At 35.8% G+C, this 15,610-nt stretch overlaps 1 protein-coding gene across 2 annotated transcripts in view; it reads left to right on the top strand.

Annotated features, from left to right (window-relative positions):
- The window catches only part of RB195_025817 (uncharacterized protein), a gene marked incomplete at both ends in the record, with an annotated part of 22,091 nt that extends 6,884 nt beyond the window's left edge, over positions 1–15,207 (top strand). The window contains 5 exons of one of the 2 annotated variants that reach the window (XM_064214122.1): positions 4,183–4,212; positions 5,355–5,471; positions 14,493–14,587; positions 14,929–15,027; positions 15,084–15,207. In XM_064214122.1, coding sequence (XP_064070003.1) covers positions 4,183–4,212; positions 5,355–5,471; positions 14,493–14,587; positions 14,929–15,027; positions 15,084–15,207 — 465 coding nt within the window. The remainder of the gene's footprint in view (positions 1–4,182; positions 4,213–5,354; positions 5,472–14,492; positions 14,588–14,928; positions 15,028–15,083) is intronic. The other variant, XM_064214121.1, reaches the window with a different exon arrangement.
- Positions 15,208–15,610: the final 403 nt, after the last annotated feature.

Raw genomic sequence — 15,610 nt, 5'->3', positions numbered from 1 at the left:
CTTAGAAAAACTACGAGAAAAAAAAGTATTCATAAACAGGTTAATATGGTCGCATTGAATACTCGTTTGAGTATAGTATATCGTTCATTAACCTACATAAAATGTTCTCCGTAAAAAGTATTTCAGATGATTTTCAAAGTTTATTATTTTAATAAATTGGGATTGATTGCTTAAATGAGAACCGGTAGGTTTTATTTAGGACATCACCTACTTTCCGACGTACCAAATCCCTTAACAGTTTGGTATGCTAGGGCCTTTAGTGGGGTAAGCCTCAAGTAGCGGTGATCCAGGAACTAAACTGAGAATACCAATCAATCATCAAAATTATTAGATGGCTTTTTAGGTCATGTACCTGCTTAACTACAAACAAGAGAAGTAGTTTAAGATAAAACTATTTCAACGACACCTTCAAAACATCGAAGATATATAAATTTAATGAAGCCGCACAAAATTAGTAGAATACTACACAATAACTCTGAGGTCTTGCAGAAAACCTATTTTTTTCCTGTTTCAAAATTATAGGCAATTAACAATGGTCAACATCTACAACAAAGTAACATGATGACCTTCTGTGTGATGAAGAAATGTGACAATTTTTTGTCTAAGTACCAATGACTACTTTTTTATCTAGGTACCGCATATACTGCCACAATCACGTTGTTTACCGGACGTATTGAAAACCTAAGCACGTGGTGGAATTTGTAATAAAACGAACGTCACGTTTGATTGAACATGGAAACAGTTCTCGGTTTCGCTCCTTGACGATTTTCCTTCAATCCCTTCTCAAATCCTTCATGAATCCATTCGGATTAATCAGCATGCTGCGAATATGTCGTTACAAGAAACTGGTTCATTGTTACGATGTTGTAAATCTGTCTGAGGGAAGTATTGTTTTGCAGACATTCGAAGAATAGGTCATTGATCCAGAAACAAGACGAGACCCCAAAAAAAGATTCTATGGTACATGAAACGATACCTTCAAAAAAAAAGCACGGCAATTAGCAAATTCTAGGTACCAGTGAAATTTACTTTTAAAGCAACATTTTTTCAACAATAAGAGTAGAGCTGAGCGTATTGCACAGATCCGCCTCTTGATGTTAAACCTATAGGAGAGTAGATAACGATTGAAAAAGAAAGGTAAAGCTAAAAATCCACGAAAAAAAAATTACTTTCTAGAAAACAATACAGAAAAATCTGCTTGATTACAAAAAAAAAAAACTGTCTTCTTGTTTTGTTTTGTTTTTGAGTTACTACAAAGGAGAAAAGCAAGAGGATCCGCTGATATGAGGTCTCTTGCGATAAATAGTAGTCTGCTGCGGATTTCCTACTGTTAGTAATGAAAATTCAGTGAAATGTATTCTATGAATATTCTATATCATATATTATATATCTATCTATATCCTAAGAACTATATTCTTGCAATCCAGAAACTTGCATTCCCTTGTCTACTATTCCAAATGCAAGACAAGTTCTAGAACAAGTTCCCACGTTGCTATGCTCATTCTTCCATATGCAAGCATAAAAATTCCCCTGCTGTTCTCCTCGGTTCGAATATACTCTTTGGTTCCTCCATTTTCTGAAGGAAAATACCTCAGGTGGTTAAATTCCTTAACTTATTTTGTTAACGACGTAATCGCTATGTTTTCCGAAACATGGAAGGGTTGGCGAAGTTCGGTGAAACAGGAAAATCAAAATTATTGTACTACTATGGATGTAGTGTTATTATGTACATCGCCCAATTTTTATCATATTATTTGTTATTTTCTTCATTCTCTTACTACTTGCGTCTACAGAAATCCAATATTCCAAAGTCTTAGAATAGATTTCGCGTATCCATGAATGCAAATAAGATTTATCAGCTTCCTTGGTTTATGAATTCTCTCGGTTCGACATGGAGAAATATTATGAATAGCTTCATAAATTCTCATCCTTAAACATCCACACACAAAAATCGTCATATGCACTCCTTTCACTTCTGTTCGGCGGTGTCGACAATTTGAAGAATTGGAAAACAGTTTTAGGACAATGTTATTCCTTGAGAATTCCCTCAGAGTAATTCCAAGCATAAATTACTGGTGACTTTAAAAAAAATTATTATTTAAAAAAATTATTATTAAATTACTAGTGTTTTTAACAATTAATATAAGTACAGAGGTAACTGTTACTTGCTAACCATTTTTGACGTGTTTCACAGTTCTCACTTTTTTGAAACTTTACAAATTTTCGCACCCTTGATCTTTGCATGATTTGGCGCCATCATTCACACTCATTCATCGTTTCCTTGTTACTTTTCTCAAAGAATTAGAACTATGAATTTTGATTGTTAAACCTTCGGGCTTGTCTATGAGGGTTTATAAGTCTCATGGCTCGGATGCAAGCGTCCTGACAAGGGCGTCGTTTCCCTCCCCGCTCTTTTTACCACAAATTAAAACTGTTACTAAAAAAAATTCGTTTGTTCCTCAGTCAAAACTGCATACTGCCTTGAGGTCTCATCTGTTTGTTATTTGGAAATAATGGAAAGAGATTATTGTACAACAGGGTCGAGAAAAAAAATTTTTTAGTGGGATACACGTTGTATGCACGGTTTCCAGAATATCGGTGCGCTGAAAATCGAGAGTTTTTCGATCTTTTGTCTCTATCTCATCTTATGAATCTACCTTCTACAACATTTTCTGATTCTTTACTTTTACGGTTTTCCAGACAACCTGATGATGTTTTCAAATTCTGTTCAAAACAGAGCGGTGCGAGCAAAAAAAACCGTTTTCACTGAATTCGCTTTCCTTTTTCCATGCTTCCCTCAAGTTTCGTGTATTTAATGTCCTACTTTTTCTTCTCCTCGAGTTTATGATAGGATTTATTCGCACGTAAAATTCTATTCTCTTAACAAAAATTTGTACAACTAAGCTTTTTTCCTAGTGAGAACTAGTCCTCTTACAGTAGACAATTGCTCATTATTCGCTTTTAATTCGAAAAGTTGCATATAAGTGTGGATTTCCCCGTTCGCAACATATTTTCGTTTCTTCTCATTCTATCACGAGTTCTATTTTTTTCAACGAAAACAGTATTAGTTGATCTTCACAAACGTTATTCTTTTGAAATTTTCTATAGTTCTGAGAAAACTAGTACCATTAATTGACTGTCATATTATTCTCGACAGCTTTTTCGTTTGGCGCCAGAATACTACTGAAAAAGAGGACGATTGACGTAATTGCCGTTTGCATTGCGATGAATTAAAAGCTGCCAGGACGTATTACAAAGTGGCCGCACCGGAAACCATCATAGTGTCAATTCGCCTGTTTACTTCTATGCAGTAAACTGAAATAAATGTGAAATTACGTACATATATCACTAAAACGACTCGACCTTTTTCTACTCAATAAATCTTAATGAAAGAAATTCTCCCACTACATTGTATGTAATTATTAGACTAGTTACAGACGCCACGTTTTCATGGCCGAATGTCTGAAGGACGTCATCATAATTCGGATGGAGAAGAAATATCATAAAACTTACGACTTATGTACTTACAAACTCTTTCTCTATATAATAATCTAGTTGTTTTCATGCCACGCTTTGATTTCGATGAAAGTCTGAGCAGGTTTTTTAGTAGAACGATCCTGCTTCATCAATAATAATATAGAACCTGAATAAATGGACGCTTTTCTGTCATCCTTTGCCCATTCTTCATCTACGTTGTGCAGAAACCTCATATACATCATAATCTTATAGGTTTCCTGGTTCCGTTCCTTTTCCACGAAGCTCAAAATCGTTCTCGTTTCCTCTTTGATTACCTTGTATTACATAAGTACGTAATTGAGTAGTTACGATATGAAAAAGGAATGATCCTTAATACTGAAGCTCCTATATTTCAGGGTATCCTTCATTCTTCGTGGAAATATTCCAAAAGTAAGTTGGTGGGAAAAATATTCTATGCCTCATTACAGAAGTTCGTCTTCTTCAGGCAACAATTTCTGTATTAAAGCGTTCGCAATTTCTTACATCAAGTATAGCTGCGGTACAACCGCACCTTTCATGTATTTTCATTAAAACCACAACTTTCTTCAAAGATCTGTCTATTCGACTTTACAAATGAATGAATTCAATTCAGCACCGATCATTCTTTTACGCGTGCGTCCAATTTTTTCCACCGGAATTTGCCAAACCGCTAAATGATTGATTTAGATGTTTTCAGACGTGATAGAAGACTATCGTGTGAGTTTTTCTTTTTATTGTTTTTCTAATGTTTATTGGGCCTAGTGATTATGAACGTGACGCAACAATTCGCAGGGCAATAAACTTGCTACCGAAAAACCCTTATTGAATCGAGTCTTTAACACAATTGAACTGTCAGAAAACCTATCGACACCTAATGATTCGTTGAAATTCTTTTTAAAACAAATTTCTCTTGCTGGCCATAGTGATACAAATATGTTTCACCGATAGTTTTTGATCCAAACTATGAAAAACGTCTTCGTCAACCACTGATTCCGTTTTCTGAAACATCTTTAACACCTTTGCAAAATCCAGTTCCGACGCTTTTTGCGAATAAAGTGCAAGAAAACGGAAAATTTTCTGCATCTTTGCAAATCTGAGTAAAATCTATTAACTCTTCTTTATTCGAGCAGTCTCACTTTCATAATTCTGGTAAATTAGAAAATGTGCAAATTAATTAAAAACATAGTCTAATTTGGTAAAGTAGAAAAAAGTTTGCAGATATAGAACGATGTCTAATAGATGTCTAATAGAAAATAGAACAAACATTTAATTTTAGGATAGAGAAGTCGAGTATAACAGGAAACGAAAAGGCATTTAAAACTAGTTTTCAATGTAAAGTCGTCCAAGCATTCGTTAGTTCCCTTCTTATTCGTTCGAAAAAAGAATATTAAGAACAGCATAAGCGTTTCCGGCTGAACAGTTCTTCCTGATTTTTGCGGATTTGAAACCACGCAGCATACGGAGATGGAATTTGTTCTTATAAGAATTGCGTCACTCTCTCTTAAGCATGCCGATAACATCATTAAAAACCCGTACAATTTGATTCTAAGGAATTACAGTGAAGACGACCAGAGAAACTTGAGATTTTTTTTACAGCACCTCACTACTTTATTGGAAAACACTACGGTACAACTCAAAAAAAAAACTCCGCTTACGATGGCTAAAAACTAACTTCGTACGCTAGATTTTCGAACAGTAGTACGTGCTTCAAAATTACTTGTTTATCTATCATGGTCAAGACTATTTATTATTTATGTGCAACCTACTGTTTGGTTTAATACATTTAGAGCTGTTCAGATGGTTCTGTCCAACTAGTCGACAGAGATATCAACGTTTTCAGTAAATTTTATCCTTTTTAGCTTCGTCCCTCTACGAAATCAGAAACCATTGAACGTTACAAAATTCCCTCCCTTAATCTATTCCCACTAACCTTTGCTCGGGTCCTCTTTTCCTTTTTCTGGACAAAGCGCAAACAGGTAGGTGGATTATAAAACGTTAATTGCAAAAAATGCTACTACCTATATAATGCTGATTGAATTGAACTTCTAGACCAGTTCTAACACCTTTCAGTAGGTTTGAACTCTTCCGAGATTCCTATTCTACACTTTCCTGCAGCCATATAAAAATTCGTTGATAAGGTGTGAAAATCGTTTCTTGTAGATGTCCAGCCGCCTAAAACAGGTTGATATACTTAAGCGATTTTGTCGCACGCGTAGCACGTTAGTGAAAACGTACGTAATTAGGGCGTGAGAAGATACGTAGGTTAGCGGTGACGATTGCATAAGATTCCAGTTTCACAGTGTGCTCCAACATAAAATTCTACCTTATGTCTGGTTCAAAAGATTTTATCGCGATGGGAATTGTTAGATATTTCCATGTGAGGATCAAATAAAATTTTCTAAATTTATTTTTTTACCTAAAATTTGAGCACGCATACTTTAACGATTCGTAATCTTTCGAATATATCGAGTATTCGGGCAGCTGAGATGAAACGGTTCCAATTCAAAGTTTAGAATGACGAAATTTTCGAGCTAAGAGGGTAATCTTTTAAATATTCATTGCAGGATAGTTATTGTTTGAATTGTATAGTCCTGCGTATTAAAATTTAAAAAAATTTCAATTATCCACGGCTTGTTTGTACCATATTTTTTTGCTTTTCTTCTATATTCATTCCAGACAGTTCCTGAGATTCACCTCAGGGAAGACTTCACAGGAGGCTAATAGAAACTGCATGTACAAGTACCAAAAAATTTTATGAACAAACTGAGAGCTTCCCTGGATAAGGAGATTTAGGTGCTTCCTGAATGCTTCGAATACCTCTCTTGAAATGTAATCTATGAGGATGTCCTTCTTCTAACTGTAGGAAATAACAGCTGCCAATTGTTCCTTCTATTATACAGCGGAGCATCACATAAATGCATTTAATTATTTTACTTCTCTTTCCAAATTATCAATTCTCGAGGAGGAATAATTTGAATTGTTTCTATCAGTAACCCAACGATTTACATTTCATTTAGTTATTAAAAATCCTGATTATTTATTTAAATTATTGGTTATGTTCCATGAAATGTCATTGACATCGCGACGACAACTACGTCATTGCCTTCACGCTAATAAGCGTCTTGCTAAAAAAATCCAGAACAAGGACGAATAAAGTTGATTGAAATTCTCGTAGCGAAGCAATCGTTTGCACTTTTTTTCTCTTTTGATTTTCCTCACTTCAAGAATATACGATATGTTAAACATCCGGATTCCACACAACCATAAATGTCAGTGATTTTGACGCATTTCATTTTTTTCCCCTTTTCTATGCCTTTTTCATTGAAGACAATTATGTTACGAAAAAAATTGCAGTTTTACATTTACTCTATGACTAGTAGTTCCGTTCTCTATTTTTACATATTTACAAGTATTTATTAATAGTTATACTTGTTCTCTTAGATTATGTCATGGATTTGGTCTTAAGTAGGTTTACGTTCAGGATGACTTATTTTTCTACAAGATTGTTTGCACGCATTCCCCATTCACTTTCACAATACCGTAATTCCATCGCAAACCATCCATAAATCGCACAACAGTACAGAAGTTCTGTTGTAAGGTGGGAAATCAAGTTCAATTCTTCCACTTGACTTGCTGCCAATTCACTTGTGGCTTAGTACCAGTTAATGCTGATACATTTGCTATGACACCCACCACCTCCATTCATTGTCCTTCCTTAATGAAGAAACCGAGACCACACTCACTCTACCATACCCTTAAAGGTTTTCATCGCTTCCAACATAACCGTTTGATATGAATCAGGTTTTTTTTTCTTCTTCATCGATATGCCCTATCTGTCAGCTTGACAATATGCATCGATATGTAAACGCTTACGGGGCGGCGGTTTGTGCAAGGATTTTGCAAAATCTTGTCGGCGATACGCCAACGATATGTCGCGACGACGATTCGTCACGTGTACGCGTTTACGGTAACTTCCGGTCGCGGACGATTAAATCTCGTCTCCCGCTCTCTATCTCTTGAGACGGTTCATTCACGTTAATGTGGAAAAGGTTTGTTCATCACATCGGTAATTATCAATCAGTATTTTCGTGTGTATGTTGGTTGTATCACGCACGAATTACTGAAAAGGGTGAAAATGATTCGATGACAGCCACCAGCCGACTTTTACGATTTATCACCGAACCGAATGCTGACTGACTTTCGCAGCAGCAGTAATTGTCTATCGTCGACAGTCATTCCGCAGAATAACGGGGTTCGCACTCTATCACCGTGAACACTATGCATTTGAAATGATGAATCGTCAATGAGTAATGTCCTCATTTTTATCGGAATTTCGCAATAACTCCCATCACGTACACGCCGCATCTGTTTCCTAATCTTTTGTCTTTTCCAAAATGCGCTGATGAATTCCAACTTGCCAGCTGACTTTCGTAACCAACTCGTTCGCTGACTTCAGACATTTGAATTCGATTTCGCTAACAGTGAGTCATTCTTAGGAACTGAAAGAAGTCCAATTTGAAAGGATTTGCTGTAGCTCTCCGCACAGCTTCTCAGATCCTCAGAAGGATAAGGGATCCTTTGAGATTTTTATAGAATTTGGTACAGACGTCATTCATCGTGCAACGTTTTAATGAGTTTTCTACACCTAATACTGTCTACTTTTTTTGAAAAATGTCGGGACGGATTTTCCAATAGTAAACCTCTTATGGATAAAAATAGATTTTTTCTTTGGAGCTTTTTATGGAGTTGAAATATTGAGTAGAGTAACGACTAAAAGTCACTCTTATATCTATAGGTGGGGGGGGTTTAGCGCAGTTGGTAAGACATTCCACTGTGGCGGCAGTATGTTCAATCGGAGGTTCGATTACGCCCCAGTGCCAACAAAGCCTTCTATCTCTCCGAGGTCGATAAATTGGTACCAGACTTGTCTGAGAGGATAAAAACACTGAGTTGTCACATCGGCTAGCCCCTGCAAGTCATTGTACAGGATAGTTACGAGTTCGTGAACCTCAAACGATTCTGAATTCAAATGAACGCAGTGGCACATCCCAAAAATCCCTGGATTGATTAACGCCAGACACTTTACACACACTTTTTATCAATAGGTTATATAACGCACAAAGATTTAAGCTGAAACATCTTTACTATTCTTATCCTGTAAATTCACGGAAGACGGGAGCCGTTTTTTTTTGCATTTTATCGCTGATATCTGCTAAGAATTTATTATGAATTTTATTATTATTCCCTAAGTATCCATAATCCTTCTAATCTTAATAGTTATAACTGAGTAGTTACTACATCTATACACATATTTCATGCTTTTTCCTTTTTTTACTCTTTTTAATACTCTCAAACATTCTAGAACATTTTTTGGCAATGTTCCAAAAACCAACAGTAGTGTTTATTTCTTACCAGAATTAGCCAGCAACCTCAACGCTTTGAGTTATACAGGTTTAGGCTTTTTTTTTTTTTTGAAAGTTCAATTTTTTTTTTCGTGAACGACCGGTTGGATCTATTTATTTACGTGCATACGGATCTATGAACTACGTTGGCTACACTCTATTCTTTGTGGTACGGCAGTTCCGTTGTCTATCGCAGCTTGCTTTTTTGTTCAATCATCATTCAATTTTTATCACAATTTTTACTTTTCTATATTTTTACTCCACTTAGATAGTATCCATATTTTTCTACCTTTTTTCCCTCATCCCTCTCATTTCTTAGTACTACAAAAAAATTGCTTTAAAAAAATTGTTCCGAGAGGTCAATTTTTTCTTCTGCATTCCGAATTTTTCCTCAATTAACATTTATAAAGCTAGAGGAAAAATACAGACTTTAACAGTCGTCACTTTTCTCGAAGTTCGCTAAATATTTCAATTCATGTAGTGAATAGTATTCTAGAAATCCTGCAACAAAACTATCCGTAGGAAGAACGCAATACCAGGAAGAATGGGGAATTTCCTTGACGAATAACACGTCTGATCAACGTTTTAAACACTTTCATACTCATCTTATGAAATGTGAAAATGCACTAATTTTTTTTTCTCTGAAGGATGCATTTAAATAAATCTTTGTACATATTGCCGTGGGTCAGTTTGATTTTTATTTGGGCACTGCGAACTAAGCGTGAGTCCCTTTCTTTGCAAATTTTAATCTTGTCCTGTATGGGTTTCGAATTGTTTTCTATCTATTTTTGTAAACAAATTGAAAAGAACAGTTAAATGCAATCCCATTATCGCAAAAAAAAAGTTATATTACTGTCGTCTTTCGAAATGTTTTTATACTTTGCTAAAAGTTCACGTTCGCTAAATCAACTGCCCTTTAAATGTCTGGAAAAAAAGCTCACTACGTATTTCTGCGGCGGTCGTATATTATATATAATACATATACATATGTAATACATCATACATAAATATTATATATCGTATTAAGTAAGTAAGTAGGTCAAATACTTCGCATATAATACAATTGTTTTATATTTGTATTTTAAATTTTAAAAAATTTTGTTCATATTTAAATGCACTTTTTTATAGCACCAAATTGTATAGGGTTAAAATATGCTAAACTCAGCATTTTAGGAAATTTTCCTAATGGATAACTAAGATCGTGAATGCAGAATTTTTATTTCATGCACACGGTTCAACAGCGATCAGATCTGCTATTTTTGTCACATTAAGGTAACTAAGCGTTTTTTTTTTTGCAAGAAGAAAAAAAAACACTAAATCGTTCCGATGACGACGTAGTAAAATACGTTTTTTTATCCGATGTGCTGTGGTAATTGCGGTCATTAAACCGCTCATCAGACATACATGAGCTCGTTTCACGAAGCGGACATCATATTCCTGTTCTAACATTTTAATGGAGAATCTCATTTAGGCTATTCCTCTACTCAATAAATGTTCATCATACATACATAAATATCTTGTAGAACATCTAAAAGAGGAAATATATGTTCGTATGTGGATTCTAGTGATTATCATGCCGGTTTCTAGCACGCCATTATGGCACATCGTCGATCGCGGCGACATTCATCTCGACAACCGCCCCGGAAGCCGGTCTTTTGCATCAATTTGCTGAATCTTATCAACTAAAACCCTGCAAAATAATTAAGTGCTACATATAATAAGAACGTCCTATGCCGTAATTTTATGTTCTATCAAAATATAGATAAAAACTATTTCTGAAAAAAAAGAGAAGAATTCCTTGAAAAACGATGATGACAGAAATGAAAAGTGATATAGGTTTTAGGTGAATACACCAGTTCCAGCACTTTTTTGTCAGAGTACAACCTCTTAATTTCTAATTTTTGCTGAATAGGTTCTTCGAACGAGAAATTTATGCATATTTTTCAAAGAAGTATTTAAATATGTAACCTGTAATATTTCTTTCTTGTTTCTTTACCTGCTCACATCCCCAGGAATTCGATTGAATATCTGAGAATATGCTTTTTTATAGTGAATAATTCTTATTTTCTGCAGTAGCGCATCACATTTCAGAAAGTTCAGGAAAAAATTGAAAAAGAAATTTTGATAAATGTATATGTGGAACACAGCTTGTAGGAAAAATGACTGATTCATTTTCTGGAAGTTGCGAAAACTTTAGATAGATGTATCAGGGAGTTTCTCAACAAATGTTTGTTATTGATGGATAGGTTTTTTTTTTTTTTTGCATTTTTGACTTTCTCCTCTCTAAGAAATTTTGCGATAATCATGCAACCAATTCTAACCAAGTAGAGGTAATAAGGGTAAACAAATTTGTTAATTACTAATAATCGCTAATATTACATTTAAATAAAATTCCTTCAATTTTTCAGGAAGATTTCAAACTTTTTTACGTCCGAATCTTTCTTCTTTCATTTAATTTTTTACACGATAATTATAAGTTTGTCGAACCATATCGTTGTCAAAATGCTCAGCTGTGGAACCGAAAAAATTTTTTAAAATAAATTTGAAAAGCGCTCATTCTCTTCGAAACGTGCCAGAAGAAAGGATTCTTTCACACATATTTTATCATTCTTCTGAAACTGTTCTTTTAAAAAAATTTTAAATCTTTTTAAAAATCAGAAAAATTTGTGCATTAACATAATGTAAGTTATTAAACTTTACGAACGAAAATAAACGATAAAAGTGTTGTTGCCCTGTAGGTAACAAACCTCTCTCGCTCTTTACACTTTTGTGCTGTTAAATGGTTGTTTTTTCAATTTTAGACCTTTGTAAATATGGTAATAATAATTCTTGAATAGTTAAACTTAATATCGGCCTTAACGCAGTTGAAATCCATTATTTTTTATATATTTGTCTATTGCATTTTGTTATTCGCTCGCCACTTTACTACATGAGGTAAACTTTAGAAGATGTGCAGAGGTTTCCATTTTTAGAAACATTTACTTTCGTCTAAATATTTTTGTTTCATAATAGCATTCGTATTTTTATCACATAATCACGGCAAGTTTTGATGTATTACATGACGTGGCTGCCGATCTTTACGTCGTGTGATTCTACAACTTAATTCACTGATTAGTTTCAGGTAGAATCCTAGTAGTGCACTGTGTATGTGCAGCATACTGTATCTGGGCACACTATACAGTACCGGGTGGTTTCGATTACTTCTTCTGCTCCAATATTTCAACTGTTTTCTGTTAGAAGCTATACGTTTTTGATTGTAGACGGAAGTGACGAAAACAATCAGACATCCTCCCATTACGCCACGTGCTTCAGTATATGAATGTTTATGTTTCGGCGTAATGTGGACAACATGAAAGGGTGTGTCCGGGCGAATAAACGTCTGATCGGAGTTATGTCTGTTCCATATTCTCTAATTCACTCTTCCCTAATGAGGCATTGGGGGAGAGCGACTGGCGATGCATTCATCTTCATATGCGAATGAACCTGTTCGCGTGGAGACGCGAAGCGATGTGTGCAAGATGACGACAGCGACTCGCGATCTGCTGCGATACGGTGCGATGCGATGCGATGCGCAATGATGCAGCGCTACAGCTGTTGTAGCGACGCGATGAGATTGGAAATCCACTAATGTCGCTTACTCATACTCACCCCACCCAGGTCTATCAAGTTCCCACCCTCATATATAGACCAGCTCCAAAAGACTTGACAGATCACCCTCGACCACGCCCTCGGAAAACGTCATCATTGCGCAGCTAACCTCACTCATCTACTATATAAACAGCCATCAGACCTTTTAACTCCACAATTCTTGGCCCCCCTCCCTATGGGTTCTTGACATTATTGCCACATACAGACAAGGTTCACTCATACATTTAGCTCTAAATATAGGAATTGATAGTCGCATGGTCATCCAGGCTGCCACTTATGAAATATCCTATGACCCTTTGCTTCAAACGGACCCGCTCCTTTTCCGAATAATAGCTAGCACCAGAAGATATATTTTTACAATGTTGACTCTGTTCTAAAGCTTTGAAAAATCTTGCTTTCTGCCTTCATTTCCTACTCTGGAATGGAGGAACAGCGAATCAGCAGCTTTCTCTGTATCTAAGATCCAGTTAGCATCAGCATTTAAAAACGTTTTCGTCAAAACCGAAGATGCATGAATTATCGACACAGATAACCGTACAGAAATTGCAATTACGACATATTTTACGGTGCCATAATTCCGAACTCTTCAAGGTTTAATCTTCCGGATATGTCTCCGGAGGACAATTCCCTCCTCTTTTGTCAAAGACAAAGCGTCTTGTGGTCTTCAGTCTCGTTTTTTTTCACAAATAAGCTGTCCTGTTTTTGTAAATCCCTTGAAACGGAGAATATCTTTTCCGTAAAAATTCGTGTTTCCACAAAGTTCCTGCTATCACTTTATTTTCAAACTCAAAGTGTTAGAGAGGGAAGATTGATGAGCGGTTATTCTTAAAAGACATTGTTCAGATCTTAGCCAATTTCTTTCCTTTGACCTAAATTTCTCTTTTTAAAGGAACTGTCAGAATCTGTTATTACGTCCTCACAAACCCTACGAATTTATTCCCGACATTTTCAGGACTCCATACTTTAAATAGACAATGACTCGAGAAGCAAATGAAGTGGATTTGTTTGATGTAAAATACGCAACGACATCGTTTATGGCGTCGTGGTCGTAGATTTTTTTGGCGGCCAAGCAAATACAGCGGTCAAACTGAGGTAATCATAGTGTTGAAACCGCGTACAATGAGGTTTCGCGCCTCATTACTACTTTTGACACCGATTTTAGGACGGTTGCCCAACGTACTCTTCCCAGGATTTTCACAAACATCCCCTATAAACTCTAGCAGAGGTTTTTTTTTCGATATTGGAATCAAAATTCATGAGATTTTTTTTTGGTAGAATCCAGAAACATTCTACGCTTTAGCCCAAGATTAATTCCATAAAACTTATGGCAAACTTTTTCCCCTTTGGAGCCATTTACTAGTCATCCATTGAAGTGATTGACATATCACTGCTGCCCCAATTTGCCTTATCGTTGACTCGAATTCATCAAACTCAGTGGTTCTTTTTTCGTAATACTATTGTCGTCCGCTGCTGAACATGGCATATTCGTAAATATATACCGAAAACCCCACTATACCTCGAATCAGTTCCTCTGCTCTTCTTTTTTTTTTTTGAAAAACTTATTTCTTGTCTTTACTTTTCCTTAAGGAATTCATTTATCTGTTTCTTTATTTCCGTAGCGATTCCAAAAAAACTCTTCCTATGAAAGTTACATTCATTGTTATCCTGCTTTTCATCTCCTTTATTTGATTCAACAGATCCAAACAATCGCTTCCATTTCTCGTTACTGACTCATCCTTCTCCGTACTTCCGGCTATTTCGTTGCACAAATTCGGCGAAATGATCGAAACTGCTATCATAATGACGTTTTTCTCTCGCAAACTCCTACAAAGAGTCGATTTTTTCTCCTTTTATGTGTCTCTGCGCCAATACCGTATTACCAATGATTTGCCGGTGTGTGCATTCTTACTAGGTCTTGGGAAAAATCACCAAATCATATTTTTACAGAGTATACAAATCGAAATGATTTTGCGAACTACAGTACTTCTGTCGTTGATCTTTCTGCTATTTATCACATCTGAGGCAGCCTTCAGCCGAGATAGGTGTGATAAAGTTTTTTTTCTCTTATTTTATTAAAATATAACGAGGAACATTATTGTTTCTACTGAAAGGGACTCTTTAGCCGTTTCTCAAAGATGAAACCCAGTCTACCTATATTATAGTCCCTTTTGCTTAGCAGTACAAAATTTCAGCACTTCGTCGTGGATTTTTCGAGAACACTCAACTGAAGTACCCTTGAAATGTTTTAAAACTAAAACCCATTTTCTATTTCCATTTTTGAGTGCTCTAAAGCTTCGAAACTTGCACTACTAGTAGCCAGGCAGGAATAATTGAAACCCCACCAATATTTGCTGAAAATGGAACCATATACTTTTAATTTTAGGTTTATGGTAAGAAAAGGTGGCCGTCTCGAACGTCTTCAGAAGAGAACATTGTATGAATGGAGAAATGCACATCGCCAACCACGACATCGTCATCATAGGTAGATTTATAAAGATTTATGAGGTCACACCGAAAAATCCAAGAGACATTTTCCAGACATAAACGACGTCGTCATGAACGAGATGGTGGTATGAGAATTGAGCATGTTCTTGCACAAATGGATTCATTTGTTCGTCCACGATTTGGACGATCTGCAGGATTTCTTCCAGTGCAAACTTGAGAAATCCTTTTTTTTTATTGTCGAAAAGAAATAACTGTTGTACTTTGTTGTCTAGTTTATTAGAGACCGTTTATGGATATCATCATCATCTACGGCTGCTTTAAATAATTGCCACCAATGCCTTAATAATCTGGGTTTTTTGAATTTGTTCTCATTTATTCGCTAGTTATAGAATACATCTCATATCTTTTGCAACCGTAAATTCCTAACAATTGGTGAGTTTCACATTGCCTTCATCCATACATTTCGAATTCACCACATTTCTGGAGCAGCTATTGGATGGGATATTGTAGCTGGAAGATTCTTATCGTTACCATATGCTCAATATCCTCTTCTAATGCGCGGATTTTGTAAGGATTCATCTATTCAGTCATACGTACAGATCCCATGGGTGCTCCAAATG

The sequence above is a fragment of the Necator americanus genome, chromosome X (assembly GCF_031761385.1).
Source record: "Necator americanus strain Aroian chromosome X, whole genome shotgun sequence".
NCBI classification, from domain to species: Eukaryota; Metazoa; Nematoda; class Chromadorea; order Rhabditida; family Ancylostomatidae; genus Necator; species Necator americanus.
This window is presented reverse-complemented; position numbering and strand designations above follow the sequence as displayed.